Below are 14,785 nucleotides of genomic sequence, written 5' to 3' on the forward strand. Positions count from 1 at the left end.
CGTAGCAGCAAGGGACTGGGAAACTACGAGGTCCTCGGGTTCACAAACTTGGAAGTCTGTAAGTGTTTCACTACATATCAATCATTCGCTACCTTTCTTCTTCGCTGAGTCTCCATGTGGTATGCCCGAGTTTCTTACAACATAAAAGCATAACGAGAAGCTTCTGTAGGCATGTCGACACGAACATGGTTCACTCAGATACCCAAATCCGGGTTAGTATCATGTCCGACCAAAACATTGATATCAATATCAATGTAGCGGCCGCCACTATCCGAAGTCGAATCGTAATCTATGAGTCATACCGAAAAGTTTACATTTAGAAGCGATACCCTATAGCTATTTAGCATCATAAGTACAATATTATACCACTAAAAGTGTCAGCTCGAATTTTCATGCGCATGTGGGTATACTTCCATTATTTGATGGCACAGTACGAATTCTATAAGAAACTTACAAGAACGACAAACGACAAAGGTGAAAGGCGGAAGTTTTCTACGGGCTCGCCATTATCTCATCTGCAGGCACTTTTCTAAAATGCCGGTCCGGTGTCCGCTCACCGTCCTCACCCTTGGCAATGTGTTCAGGCGTCTTCTCACCAACCGTTGTGTCCATCTCGATGTCTCCTGCATCATCTTCTTGCGCACTACAAATGCTCCGCGAATCTTCCGACCCTGCGGACGAATGCGCTGGTCGTATTGTAGGTTCGTCATCAGTCGTCCAGCCTCCATCAGTTTCTGTCTCCGTCTCCGTCTCTGTCTCCGTCTCGGGTTCTTCCTCCGATTCGGGTGGCCCGTGTCGGTGATATGATGCAGCTGCTTGTGGGTGATCGTGAACACGGGCGCCAAAAGCATCTATGGCACCCATGGCATGTGTCGGAACAGCGGCGGTTGAGGCGGATGAAGAGGATGACGGCGGAGAAGAATCGGAGGAAAAGATGATTAGTTGCTCGGCGTAACGTTGCATTTCATCGCCGGGGATGACCAATCGAAAGTCATTTAGCAGAAGGAATTGGAGCTCGAGTTGGTTGAGCTCAGCCAGTGGCAGACCTCCAACCTGCCAAGCAGTTTGTAAGCGATTAAGGTATTATGAAAAAAGTGCAGGGTCCTGACTCACCTTGGCATACCGGGAGTTGGTGTAGAATACATCACTGAAGAATTTGCTGGCTACAGTTACACCTGCGATAACTAGCCTGTGTATGTTGTATGAATCAATGACGAAAGAGCGGCCGGTGGCATCTGCGCTCAGTTTGGACATGCGATCAAAATAGACCAGGAGAGATAGAAAGACTTCGTTGGTCGTTGGACAGTATTTGAGAATGCGCAAAAGGTATGCTTCAAGGGTAATGGTAGGGATATTTCGTGCATGGAAGGTGAGAGTCGACGAAGGAGTTGAGAGTGCTGCCCGTGAAGCAGAAGTCAGCGTGTTCCATATCGGCAGATGGTCTACGGCTGCTGTTGGCGATGGTGACTGTCCAAGAAAAGGGTCTGAAGACGATGAGGCATGGTCGAGGTTATCGTTTGTAGCAGCAATCTGTGTGAGCAACGAAGCGAGAAGTCTGAGCAACTCAGGGGAGGGATAGGAATGGATGTCGAACGACGATGGCTGGGCCTGTGGCGACGGCTGGGGCGGCGGTGCCGGTGGCTGGGGCGAGGGAAGTCGTGCTGCACGCGGCGGCGAAGGGTGTCGTGAGGCTTGCCGACGCAGCGGTGGTGGTGGTGGTACATGGCGTGTGGAGGTCGAGGTCGACGGTGGCAAGTGTTTGGACGTCGATGCTGACGTCGAAGAAGACGTTGAAGTCGACGACGAGGACGAGTGGTTTGAAGACGACGATTTTCGGTGAGTCGAGGGGCGGGAGCGGGACGACGAGGAGGGGGTTCGGTGCGCCACGTCGGACGATGGATTGAAAGGGTGGACCAAGGCGAGCATGGTCCTTTCTCGTTGGGTGTCGTCTGAAATAGCCGGGTAAATGCAGATATATAAATCTGCAACAAATTCAGAAAAAAAAGAAGAAAATCGCGTAGTGAACGGTAGTAAACAACGATCAAGCTTAACGATATATCGTCTGTCACGGTCACATCAGTCACATTATTCCCATTTTTGCTATTCAATCACAATTTCTCTTTTATCCATTGTTTGTCTTTTTCGCTCTCTCAACCATTCGATTCTTCTTTTTGTCCTCTTTCACCACGTTTCAACTCCAAACGTGGTAAAATTGAGGCATTTCCACTGGAAAGCAAATGGCTGAACGTGCACGGGGGTCTGGGCTCCTTTTAATTTCTGCTTAGACGATCGTACTACTCCGTCGGTTCCTTTCTTCGCAAACCAGTACAATTATTATCAACCAGTAATATTGCCAACGTTGCAGCTATACTTGCTACCCAACATCTTGGTGATGAGAACAGCGTACAGCTCTGTATATGGCAGTCTCCATCGTTCTGCTGATCCGTCGTACCGCTTTCCTTCTGTTCTTTGTTTAATCACCACGCACGGCTATCGATTGGTTATTCCCCACTTGTGGATTCTTCTGATGACACCTTCGGACCTTTTCCCGGAAACTGAGAACTGGGAATCGTGTATAACTGCTCCCACTTTGTAAGACAGTACTGTATACGAAACTCACAGCGGGCGACAGTTCGCGTTAACAATGACGTTACTTGCATTTCAGTCCTACCGATTTTTCCCGCGTTTCAGCTATATCCCGCACGTTTGTCTCGACTCGCATTTTGCCGCCACCACGTTCCTTCGTATGCCGTTATGCTGGCCTGCAGTGTTTAAATTACAATGACTTGACAGTGGGGTCGGGACAGGGTGGGTACATGCGGGCCCACAAAGTCCTTTCAACATACAATTACCCATGGCCTACAAATCGGACAAAGCACTCAGACTGGGACTTCCGGCGGGTGGGGTTACAGACGTCTCGCTTGCAGAAAGAATCATTCGTCTGCCGACCCCTCCTTCTCTGTGCCGAGCGCTTAACTCTGTACTTCATTTCTCAGACAACGTAACGTTGATCGAAGTAGTATTTCTTGTTAATCCTGCGATCGCTACCTGGAGGTATGGCGTACGGAATGGTGATCCGTCGAGCGGTCGGGAAGCTGTAAACGATCGGTTCATTGTGATGGAAGAAGACGGCACATGTGTTCGCAGATATCTCTAAAGCGGTTCTGACGTCGATAACGGTTGCTTGGCCTGCTTATCGTGTGCTTATCTGACTCTTTGCTTCGTCTAGGATGGGGATAAGAGTCTCTTGTGTTCTAGTTTCCCTTTCTTCTGCTTCTCGCTCTCGTCATGACCACGACACGCCTAGGAGGTTCGAGGGAGAAGGTAGCCCTGAAAGGGGAATCAGCGGAGTTGTTCTCACGACCAGTACTGATGTGGAAGCCTTGGCGGAGGAAAATCTCATCTGCTCACGTTCGTGTTAGATGCATTTATTTCGTTTGTATGGCTGTAGAATTTGCTTGATGGTTGATATCATTACGGACATCATGATTTTAACTCGTCCAGCAAGATGACCGGCCATCACTTATTCAGCGATATGACTATTTAGAGATGCTATTGACTTTCAATTTTGACACACTACAATCTACTACATACAACCTGTGCAAGATAGCGACTATATGCTGGTAACATAAGAGATACAATAGATACACAGTGATTGATCAAATTGAATCAGTGTCCGTCTACCAAGGTACTCTCGGGTCCTCCTCCTCTGATGTGCAAGTGCAAGGGCCTCGGGTCGGACCAGATGGTCGTTTTGCCCTTCAACATCCAGGCCGGCCGTCTTGGCATCTTTCAGCGTCACAATATCATCGTGAGCGAACCTTGCATCTTTACATTCTATTCCCAGTTCGCCGACTTCAGCATCTCTTCCTCGGCGTTACTGAGATGTATATGAGTTCCTGTAGGATTTTAGCCAAACTTGATACGATGAAGTCGGCGCCACTCCAGAAACGCATTGATGCCTCCGTGATTTTCAGTACGCTGATTAGGTCGTTATAAACAATCGGTCCCTCTATGCCGAGATCTCAGAGGTGATAATGCGAGTGATGCGATGAACCACGGCCCATATAGCGCGAAAGTGCACTTTGATCCGAATGCTCCCCAATCCTAGCAGTGTGAGGTCGCGAAAAAGTGAGCTCGAGCAATTAGGAAGGTACAAGTGCCTTAGGGCCTCGTGAAGATACGGTCTGTGGTGGTAACTGTCCAAGTCATCCGTCGTCGTAGAGAAGGCTTCGAGAGGTGGGCATTTTCGGAGAACGCGTGAGTGAATGGCAAGTTGCGACTAACAGCGCATGACCTGGCAGGAGAGTTGAAATCGAGGGAGCTAAGAAAGCGGGAGTGGGATTCGAGAAGGTATCAGGGTGAAAGATATTGAAGATGGGAATGCAATGAGCGTCACGTCTGTTATGAAGGACTTCAAGTTTCCGAGTCGGAGGCGTTGAAAATTAAATCAGCTATGGCGTCGTTCCATTTGCTAGTATTCCGAGAGCCTTATATACTGCCAAATATTACATAGATTTCGAGCGGATCACCTGGCTTGTAAAAAGCCACCTCTCCCCAGCAATTGAAATGCAGAGAAAGTTCCCGGAAAAGAACCGCGATGAGCTCAAGGTAGGATACCTTCTCGCCTACCTGATCCACTCAAAAGAAGTGCTGATGACGGTGGAGATGAAGAATATGGGAGACCCGAAACGAAGAGCCAACACTAATTGGCAGGCCAAACGCGCAGCCCACATGGCTGGAGAGCCATGGCGGTTTCAGACGACGCGTTCCATGCCTTCGTACCTGCACTGGGCAGAAATTCTGAGGGAACGAGTCAAATAGGCAGGCGTTAAAGCTCCTCTCTATGGAACTCGTACCGTGCCTCTGCCCTGCCCTGCCCCCTACCATTGCCCGCTTCGGGTGCCCGAGGTTCTGATTTCCAAGTCCTCCAGAGATATCCCTTAGGTGAAACTTTGCACCTTTGTCCAGGGCGTCGAGAATATCAACTGAAAATTTATAGCCTATCTTTTGGGTCGGCCGCAGGAAGAGGGTTACTACTAAAAGGTTACAGGCTAGAAAACCGGTATGTGGTCCCAGTAAGAAACATCGGCGCTCTGTGCCGCCACAAAACACGGTGTCACAGACAGTGCCGTTGTGATATTCACCAGGTGCGAACCGGGAACGTCGCACGGATTTGATACTGCCATAGGGAAAACTCGGGGGAGCTTTGCTCGGGAAAGTGAGCGCTTCGGCTTTTGTGTGATTAGGCGCCCTTGAAGCTTCATGAGTAGTAAAACCTCGAAGACAGAATAGTGAGCCTTACAGATATGAAATCATGTATATGTAGACTGGTTTTGACTCGCTAAGTCGATTTGAGGTTGTGTAAAGCTTCTTTAAACATTCATGTTGAATTCTGGGGCCTGCTATGAGTATGTAGGTGGTATGCAATTAAACAAGAAAGAAATGTACTGTATGTGTGACAACGATAGCAAAAATCAAAGCACTTGGCGAACTTGAAGCAACAAGAATACAGTGAAGAACCAAGGATACAGTGAAGAACCAAAAAAGGGACCATGTTCACGAAAATGTCTTCGCCGGCCCGGCTACCGCGCGATCAAAATACCAATGTTGATGTTGACCACCACCAACTCACAGACCCAGTCGTGCTTGCCAGTACTGAAAAATTTCGAGTGCCGTAGCTCTTAATCTTTTTGGTGCATCTTCCATGGAGCTAAGCCTCTTCAAGCTGTCCCACATTACCCAGCCAAGGCTCTGCATGTAATGTTCCAGTGGCAGTCGGTCACGATCAACAGAATGCTTACCCCACTCCAGTTAACGTTCTCACCCATTCGTTTAATATCGGAAAGAAATATGTGAAGCTCTCGAAGTTCCTGCTTTGACGTCAGTTACGCGACGAAGAATATAAAAGATGGCCAACCTTTGGCTCCATGGCTCGTTTACCCTTGACCAATTTCTGAATCAGAGAAACAGAGGACTCGCTGAACCCTGTTTTCTCCATGCTTTCGATACGTTCGGTTTGCAGCGTGTCTGTATCCGCATCTAGGCTGTCTTGCAAAGCAGATACTTCGACTGGTGCTTGTTTGTCCGTGGCGTCGTCGGGGCGCTTCCGCTTTCCCAGGTATGTTCCTACGTTTTCCTCCACGACTTCATTGGTAGGGGTGTCTACTTCCACTGACATCTCCCTCGACCGTGCTGATTTTGTGGACGCCTAAGCGTACAGGGTTTGGTTACACACCGTGCTAGAATCACCGAGAAACTTACCTTCGGAGGCTTACGACCCATAAGCTTCACGTTCTTCAGTGCTTCCTCGCCGAACCAGTCGCCAACTCTCGAGAGATAGTTTTCTGTCAATGACTTGGGGTCATTCTCCCACCGTTTTTGTGTCCGTTCTGGTGCGTCGTGACTAGTCCGAACTTGGCGCAAGGCTTCTAAAGTGACTTCGAGAAGCTCTTTGCTACTCGGGATGCTGCTATGGTCCTGGATACTGGCGTAGTCGGTTTCTAGCCATTCCTCGATATCATCTGGATCAAAGTGAACATGTTTTTGGATCTTTGTGCGATATCTGACTGGTCTCTCCTGAGGTGGTGTCGCTGGGGTGATCTTGGGGGGTCTGTCATTTAAAACCGGAGTATCCTTTGCTGTGGTTGCCAATGCATTATTCATCTTGGCGTTCTGGGAAAATGCGGCTGTCAGTGCGCCAACAAGAGATTCGCCATGATGAACGGCAGGTTCTTCGCGAGCGACCACGGGACCAGGAGCGATTGTTGTGAGAGTGTGAGGTGGCACATCGATGCCAGAGCCAGGAGTTTTGGTTCCAGATTGCAACGGAATTGGTATGTTGATATCATGTTGTGCTATGGCAGGACCTGATGCGCCGTCACGAACAGATTTAGGAACCAACTTCGCCGTCGTTATTGAGGGTGTGCATAGTGACCCGTGTCTATTTGGTGTGGAATGCGCTGATCTCGGAATGATGACGCCGATAAATTTCGATGGTGATCTTGGAACGCGCGAAACGGAAGCAACTTGCTTCGGGGGTGTTGACGGTGCGACACTGAATTCGGGCTCCGTGAAAAGCCCGCTCGATGAATTACGTCCTGAATTCATGGTGTCTGTCGTTTCGTGAACCTGGAGCCCCTTCTGTTCCCTGAAGAGCTCGCTGTCGATGCTCCCATCTGCATCAAGTTCATCACCATTTTCATCGGGTAAGTGTAAACCATTATCAGAGGGTTCTGATGATGCAACATGAAGTGTGCTCCATGATGGCAAGTCCAACGCATTGGTAGTATTTTTCACGGCTTCCCCTTCTGACTTCTTAGCATCAGCGATTTCGGTTTGGACCCCATTTGGTGTGCATGCTTGATCTAGTGTTTTTACTAAATATGGAAATTTAATGAAGCAGAATGTGCATACCTGTGTGCGAATATGTTGTTAATCCAATGTTCACCAATGGTGACATCACAAAGGTGAAATTTTTGGGTGAAGTTTCCATCTGCATATCAAGACCTCTATAAATCACAAAAAATATTTGATCAGCATATCTATCAAACAGTAGTTTGTGACTGTTAAGTAGACATCTGCAAAAGGGCATAATACAAGAGCCATTGGAGATTTCCATGTCATCGTAGAGATGAAGCAAGAGGCCAGAATCATCTCTGTGAAGAATAATTCTTTGGATCGAATGGCGAAAATCAACCAAAAATCTATATCGTTGCCAATAGTTATGGTCAGGATGCAGCAGATCCATAAGTAGACCAATCAGCTATAGAGAATCGGATATATTCTGTTCACTATAAACCAATGAAGGTCAAGGAAGTGCAGCCACCCAAAATGCAAAGTTGCCTCTCAAGAAGAAAAAATCAAAAAAATATGACAGCGATGACGACAGGATGCAATTTGAAGGTGATGCTCATCTTGTCAGAGAGCTGGAACAGGATAACTTACTTGTAAAAGATGAAAGAAAGGCCTTCTAAGTGCAATGAGAGGTATCAGTAAAAGTTGTATGACAAATGAAGGTGGTTGAGCAATGGAAGGATGATATTTGAGCTTGTTTACCATGCCAAATATGAATGTAGGCATCAAATCAGACCGAAATGGCGGACATGATCACCTTGTGGCCATCAAAGATGCTGAATATTGCTTATTGTGTAGAAATCCAGACACATATTCACTGTTAATGTTTATAGGGATGCATATGAATCATCTTGTAATTGCGATTTAGCAGAGAATGAGTGTCATATGCTATGTCTGTCAGATCTGTGCTCAGAATCTAATTTGCTTGAAACTTTGTAATACTCTTGGTATTGAAGTGTCTGGAGTAAGGCACTGTTCAAGTGATGTTGTATTCCAAAATCTCTTTTTATAAAAGCTAATACTTATGATGATTATTGGTAGCTACAACTGCCAGCAAACCCAAAAAAATACATCTGAAGAGATTAATATTTATGTGTCTACTTAGATTGACATCATTGGAAACCACTTCTTAGGCCTAACATATTATTCAGAGATGCTTGATGTTGACCAAGAAAAGAGGTGGAGGGACTGAGGATTGAACATCTGACACGTCATGGAGGGAGATAGTCTAGTGGCTAAATGTGGCCCAATGGACAGCGAGGCCTCAATACATCGTCTTGGAAGGTTTTGCAAAAGTTTCTATAGCTACGCTGCTACGCCCACGGCCAGCTGTGTTGTGATTTCTGCTTGACATGTATAGGAAATTGCTTAAATCTGGCCCAGGTGGGGCCACGTAGTACCGGTCAGACTCAAAATTGCCGGCCGCCAAGCATTCGTGATCGTGACGCGCCTTTTCTGTCTCCTACTGCCATTTCCTTCGGTTCTCCATGAACGAAACACTTATTAGTGAGTGCCTTCTTCTTTTGCAAATTGTATATTATTTATTGTTTAGATCCATTCAATACCCTCACTCATCCTACGGCGGTACAAACATCGTTTTATGCCATCGCTTCCTTCGCACGCTTCGACCCCTCGGGAAGATATATTGGAGCTGGCAAGTACGACGGGTCAGTATCCATTTGGGACCTTGAGACAAGGGCTCAGATACGGACGTTGGATGGACACGTCAAGGCGGTCACCAATCTAGAGTGTGTGTTTGCAACTTGGATGCTCACTTCCTCACTTGACATTTACACAGTTGGTCAAGGAATTCTCGCTTCTTGCTTTCATCGTCAAAGGATTGGAACGTGATTATTTGGGACCTCGCCGCAGACTGGGACCCCCCTCAGCGGTACAAGACTATCCGATTCGATTCACCCGTGTTATCAGCGTCTTTTCATCCCAGAAACAGGTATCTGAAGCGTTCGTTCACAAATATCAGGAGAAAATTATAACGTTGAAGGTCGCAGTAAAATCATCGTGGCGCTTATGGATACGGGTGATGTATATCTAGTGGATCTTCGTAAAGAACACCGATCGCGGGTCGAGTTGGTCGAAGTTCAAGAAGAGGGAGAGGAGGATTCACGGCAGTGAGTACTGGTTTATCATTTAGGTCTTCCCGGCTGGCTGACTGTAAGTAGGTCTGATATGACAGTTGCTCGATTCGATCCTTCAGGGAGGTATATCTTTGCGGGAACGTCGGCGGGAACCATTTTGGTGTTCAATACTAGAACAAAAGCAGTGTGTACTTTACGTTTGACGGGCGCTCACCTGATGAACCTGAGCCCCCGTAGATGATTGCGCGACATAAAATATCTGGAGCAGGCGTCATCAAGGGACTTGAATTCTCACGAACGGGAAGGTAGTGTTCTGCGCGAATTTTTGACAATCTGAGTTCCAATTGGTGCAGACGTCTAGTGACAAACTCCTCGGATCGCACCTTGCGACAATTCAATGTACCGACATACCCGTCGAGCAAAGATGGAGGGGCGTGCCTTGAGCAAGAGTTGGAGCCTACGCACCGTTTCAATGATCCTATCAACAAGACCGCATGGCACTCCATGGCGTTCAGTCCAAATGGCGAATGGCTTGCAGGGGGTAGGCGTATGCCCTTTATTGAGTCAGAAAGGTACCAACATTTGAAACAGGCGCCGCTGATACCGCCACCCATAAAATCTATATCTGGGATATATCCAATGATGGCCAGTTTGCAAGCGCCTTGGACGGTGGGCGGGAACCGCTTACTCATCTACATGTGAGCGTGTCGTTGAGTTTTCCGGTTGCGTAATTCAACTTGCTCTGAAGTGGCATCCTTTCAAGTCGTGCATGGCATCTACTACAAGACATGGAAACATCTTGATATGGCATAGTCCTAGTCCGGAGCGATGGGGCGCGTTTGCGGGAGGGTTCGAGGAGGTGGACGAGAACGTCGAATATGAAGAGAAGGAGAATGAATTTGACATTGTGAGCAAACAACACTGTTTATGCACTCGGCTCCATTGTGAATCTGCCCGTAGGAAGATGAGGCAGAGATTCAGAGGCGTAAGATGAAAGCAGAAGAAGAGGAGGTTGACCTTGACACCGTTCCTGATGATCCTGCTCAGTTCAGCTCAAGACAATCAGTACCAGGAGATGATGAAGATTTGACCTGGGCGGATCTGGAGCCGGATGACAATAGCCCCTGGAAGATGAAGATTATCATGGAGAATGATGACGCTTAGTGCATTGTTCAGACCGTGATTTCTGTTCAATATCCCCACCCCGTGAATGTATGTTGTATGTACTTTTGGTGAACACATGCTTGATGGCATTCTGATTGTGATTGTGACGGCATAAATTCCCGGTGAGTGCATGGTTCTATATGAGTTTGGTTTCCTTGTTGTTCCTAGTTTCTGCAGGCGAAGCACGGAAGATGCTGGTCGAGACTGTTTTTCTACCACATACCCGGTTAGCGACGCAAAATCTCTTCTCAGCGGCCCCTGCTTGATCGGGGACCTGAACGCGAAGAAATGCACTGCTGAAAATCCCAATTTCGGCGGTATAAATTCCATAAATTACTCTTGCTCGCCGATATACCTCCAGCCTTATACCATCAACGCGCATTCCGCCCACGACATGATTCTGTATGCGACCCTAGTGATGTCCTCGGCCGACCTGGCGCATCAGAGTGAAGTTTTCAAGTAACTAAGGTGATACCACCTTAAGAGTCTTCTTATAGCGGATTTTCAAAGCTTCTTGATTCCCCGAGCCAATGCGCTGGATGTTGATGTCTTTATGAAAGGCGTAAAGGTGCAAATAAGCGCAGTAAAGCTTCTTGAATTGCACGTTTTGCCTTGTGGGAAAGAATTTGAATTGCCACGCGCTTCCAAGCCTTCAGTTGAAATGTAGCCAAATAAGAGGGGGTTTTTCCCACCACCGTACCGCTTTTTGTGAGAATAAAGACTCTGAGCCGCCTGAAGAACGTAGAGCAAAACCCAGGTTGAAGTTACTCCAAAGTTACTCCGGTTCTCCGGTCCGCTTGTGATCGATGACAGAATCTTGATGATGTCATCGTTTCTCGTTTCCTCACCTCTTACCGTCACTGTCTGACACGACGTCGACCGCCGTCGTCGTTGACAATGACGAAGCCGACCCTTGTTCAGACCCTTCTTGGCCGACCTTCGCAAACATACTCATTTCCCCAGGACAAGCACTACTACTCGAGCAAAGCTCAGCTGCTTCGTCTTGCCGAAGGCGGTGGAGGCCAAGACAGGTACAGCAGGGAACCTCATGATGAAGAGAAGCGGAAAAGGAAACGCAGTGCTGGCCACTCGCAATCAATGGTAAGCAAAAAAGGCCGCATATTCTATTCTCCCACCTTATCATTACTATGACTTCATCCCATTCAACTAGAATGTGACGAGAACAGAAGTTACACATAAATCTAATAATGATAACATCACGAATCTTGACGCATCACCTTTATCGAGTGTTACCCCGCAGCAGCAGCCATCAGTCGTCGTGCTCAACGATACGACCAGCGACGAAGACGACGACGACGAGCACGACATCTTCTACACTCCCAACTCTTCACCTAGTGCTTCTATGGCTTCATCAGTTGTTGCTATCCTGCCGCTTCCTGCAAACGCCAAGGCTAGCCGACCGGCGAAAACCGAAATTGCGATTGCTGTTCCGTCAACGAGAACGCCAGCATCGCGATCAACGACATCCCTGTCGTCTACTGTGGCGACGTCACTTGACGGACACTCCCTTTTTTCTGCCGAATCAAATCCGATGTCTGAATCCACACGTCTTACGACACCATTCACCTCTGATTCCGGACACGAGCCTCCGCGCAGGATGGTGCGCTCTAAAAGCCCCCATACGAAACGCTCTTATACTTACACGGATGAAGACTGGGCAAAGGACGTGCGTTGGTTGGTCATGCCCGAAGGGAAATCAACCAGGTCAACCAAGACTCCATTACCTCGAACGAAGCCCAATAATGTCAACATGTCTCGCTCACAGCGCTCCACTCCTTCATCACCACCTCGCAATCATTCCATTTCCCACGCAGCAAAAGTTACGCCCAGTATCATGATGAGCATGACCGCCCTTTTAGAGGAGGATGAGGATCGAGACGGCCGGTTATCTAGACTGGTTCAGATGCACGAAAACCCCCGGAGCAGTGTCCTTATTTCCCATCCGAGGAACAGGACGCGCAGGCCCTTCTAGCGGTGGTCCCAAAATGCGGCGGTCGGAATCTGCTGGTTCTTCTCCATATCGAGAATCTCCACTGCGGACAAGTCATCAACGCCACACATCATTGGACAACCAGCTGGAGCCAGCAACTAGCTCTTCCGCTCTTCCTGAATCCATCTCTACTTCACATATGTCGTCTATACCATCCCAGGGTACTCCGGGATTCACATCTCTTACACTTCCTCGCGCACCCCCACCACCGTTCGCCAGCGGAAGCGGAAGTGGGAATAGGACTTCGATGTTCGGTGCTATCGGAGCAGGCGATGGCAAGGTTGACTTGACAAAAAGCGGCATAGCACAGACGACTATGGCTAGTGTTGAGGTTGTCCGGGGTCTCAGCGGAACCAAAGGATTCAAAGGTATATTAGGACGAAAAGAATCTACCGCTTCTCGGGGGAGGGGGAAGCAGAGATCGACGGATGCCGTACTAGGATTCACAAGCTATCGGGCTCCGCCAACGTATGTACCTAGCGGCAGCGTCTTGGTGCAAGTCTGGAGCGTGGGCATCGATGCAATCGATGCTCGGCTAGTAGGGAGCGAAGATGGCATTAAGGCGTCGAAGAGTAGCTCCAGCATGGGTAGAAGTGGTAGTATGACTGGACAAGCACGGCCAAGCTTGATGAGAAGCGTTAGTTTGCGGGCTAGGCTCGCAAGAACGCCCAGTCATCAGCGAGGTCGGAGCGAAGATGGTGTCGATGACCGTTGGGGAGGGTCCGAGTCATCAGTGGAGGTAGGCTTTGTCCCTGGGCGCAGTTTTGTGGGGCGGGTCCTGGAAAGTGGCTGGGAGGTGAAGGAGGAAGTGGCGAAGAAGGGCGATTGGGTTGTCGGCCTTTTGGATGTGAGAAAGGTGAGTTTTGTTCAGCTCATTTTTCCGTCTTGAGATACCAACGTAATGATGTTCGTAGTGTGGCGCCCTGCAAGAATTCGTTATCGTGGACCGCCATCGGATTTACAAAGTCCCTCACCCGCGCATGAAGTCATTGGGTGACGATGATCGCTCCTTTAGCGATAGTGTCCCTCGTCCACCCTTCGCGGGGACGTATTCTGATTCCAGAGACTCGTTATCAACGCGTTCCGTAGTATCAGGCCAATCACTTACTGGATCCGTTCCCCACGAAGCTGGATATCTGTCGCCCAGCGAGCTGGCTTTGTTACCCTTGTGTGGTGTAGCTGCTTATCGCGCAGTACGCACATTTGTAGCAGCTTTTTCATCAGCGACTTTAACTCCATCGGCAACTGCCCAAGGCCCGCTAGAAGGACTGGATGTGACGCCGCGATCTCCGAATGTCCATGAACATGGTCCTAGAAGACGAGCACTGGTACTTCGGGGACACGACGGCATTGGTGCGATGGCGGTACAGATGTTAGTGAGAAGAGGATGGCGCGTCTCCGTGCATGCTTCCATGCCTTCATTTTCCGATCCCGAGGAAGAGGCCGGACTATATGAAGCAAGTGGAGGATCGAGTGAGATCTTGGGGTGGTGAAGAAGTCGTGTTTGATGATGGTGACGTCGGTTCGCTGGGTGAGGAAGGTAGACGAGGTGCTGTGGTGCGGGTCATCGAACGACTTGTGGCTGATGGCGACGCGTTTGACGCCGTGCTTGACACTGTAGGCGGCAAGGCAATCTGGGAGATATCTGAACGGCTACTCAGTGGTGTTGGCTCCGCGCAGAATAGTCCCGCCAAGAAGGGGGCATTTGGGAGCTTGAAGAAGCGGTCTCCGCGCAGCAAGGGACAGTTTACGACTCTTGTTGGTGATGTGCCGGAGCGAACGATACCGAGTGCTGGGGATCACTTCAAAGCAGGGCTTCGGTCTCTGAAGAACAGTCATAAGGAGACGAGGGCAGGAACAATGGAAAGGTTGGGTATGCGTGGGTTAGCGTCGCGCAGGACATCGACTGGGATGGAGACGACATCCGGGAAAGTATCGGTGCCGTTTTGCGCTTAGCGCTGAAAGAAGGGTTACGGCCTAGAGTAGGCGGGGATGAGAGAATTATTTCGTTTGAAAGCACGCCATCGGTATTTGTCGAAGGTGGTCCACTGGAGGATGGTGGTACGATTGTGGTAAAAGTGGTAGGCTAATGCAGACGACATTCTGGCCTTGGATTCTGTTTCGGATTGCATTTTTTGTTCTTGTAAGGACGTATAGT

General features: G+C 48.8%; 6 protein-coding genes across 6 annotated transcripts; 3 read left to right on the forward strand and 3 right to left on the reverse strand.

The window, feature by feature from the left end:
* Positions 1-297: 297 nt before the first annotated feature.
* On the reverse strand, positions 298-2,041 carry EV420DRAFT_1299101 (cyclin-domain-containing protein). The gene is made up of 2 exons (XM_060468364.1): positions 1,114-2,041; positions 298-1,053 (listed from the first exon to the last, which is right to left on the reverse strand). The coding sequence occupies exons 1-2, from the start codon at positions 1,924-1,926 to the stop codon at positions 493-495; spliced, it is 1,374 nt and encodes a 457-aa protein (XP_060338183.1). The 5' UTR covers positions 1,927-2,041; the 3' UTR covers positions 298-492.
* Positions 2,042-4,559: 2,518 nt separating this feature from the next.
* EV420DRAFT_434640 (uncharacterized protein) lies at positions 4,560-5,475 on the reverse strand. Its single transcript, XM_060482099.1, has 2 exons — positions 5,306-5,475; positions 4,560-5,254 (listed from the first exon to the last, which is right to left on the reverse strand). The coding sequence occupies exons 1-2, from the start codon at positions 5,317-5,319 to the stop codon at positions 4,642-4,644; spliced, it is 627 nt and encodes a 208-aa protein (XP_060338184.1). The 5' UTR covers positions 5,320-5,475; the 3' UTR covers positions 4,560-4,641.
* A 55-nt stretch (positions 5,476-5,530) lies between these two features.
* Positions 5,531-7,835, reverse strand: EV420DRAFT_434643 (uncharacterized protein). The gene is made up of 4 exons (XM_060482100.1): positions 7,417-7,835; positions 6,265-7,367; positions 5,921-6,211; positions 5,531-5,873 (listed from the first exon to the last, which is right to left on the reverse strand). Exons 1-4 carry the CDS (start codon positions 7,748-7,750, stop codon positions 5,739-5,741), a joined length of 1,863 nt encoding a protein of 620 aa, XP_060338185.1. The 5' UTR covers positions 7,751-7,835; the 3' UTR covers positions 5,531-5,738.
* A 618-nt stretch (positions 7,836-8,453) lies between these two features.
* Positions 8,454-10,684, forward strand: EV420DRAFT_434647 (WD40 repeat-like protein). The gene is made up of 10 exons (XM_060482101.1): positions 8,454-8,862; positions 8,909-9,104; positions 9,155-9,307; positions 9,366-9,485; positions 9,537-9,636; positions 9,690-9,757; positions 9,806-9,993; positions 10,044-10,150; positions 10,201-10,359; positions 10,413-10,684. The coding sequence occupies exons 1-10, from the start codon at positions 8,844-8,846 to the stop codon at positions 10,614-10,616; spliced, it is 1,314 nt and encodes a 437-aa protein (XP_060338186.1). The 5' UTR covers positions 8,454-8,843; the 3' UTR covers positions 10,617-10,684.
* A 611-nt stretch (positions 10,685-11,295) lies between these two features.
* On the forward strand, positions 11,296-12,609 carry EV420DRAFT_1684796 (uncharacterized protein; the record flags this gene model as incomplete). The annotated part of the gene is made up of 2 exons (XM_060479269.1): positions 11,296-11,717; positions 11,788-12,609. The coding sequence occupies exons 1-2, from the start codon at positions 11,514-11,516 to the stop codon at positions 12,607-12,609; spliced, it is 1,026 nt and encodes a 341-aa protein (XP_060338187.1). The 5' UTR covers positions 11,296-11,513.
* Positions 12,610-12,766: 157 nt separating this feature from the next.
* On the forward strand, positions 12,767-14,717 carry EV420DRAFT_1635181 (uncharacterized protein; the record flags this gene model as incomplete). The annotated part of the gene is made up of 4 exons (XM_060476410.1): positions 12,767-13,483; positions 13,542-13,999; positions 14,064-14,416; positions 14,470-14,717. 4 exons carry the CDS (start codon positions 12,767-12,769, stop codon positions 14,715-14,717), a joined length of 1,776 nt encoding a protein of 591 aa, XP_060338188.1.
* Between the last annotated feature and the right edge of the window lie 68 nt (positions 14,718-14,785).

This window comes from Desarmillaria tabescens, assembly GCF_030435595.1.
Source record: "Desarmillaria tabescens strain CCBAS 213 chromosome Unknown EV420scaffold_2, whole genome shotgun sequence".
Taxonomy (NCBI): domain Eukaryota; kingdom Fungi; phylum Basidiomycota; class Agaricomycetes; order Agaricales; family Physalacriaceae; genus Desarmillaria; species Desarmillaria tabescens.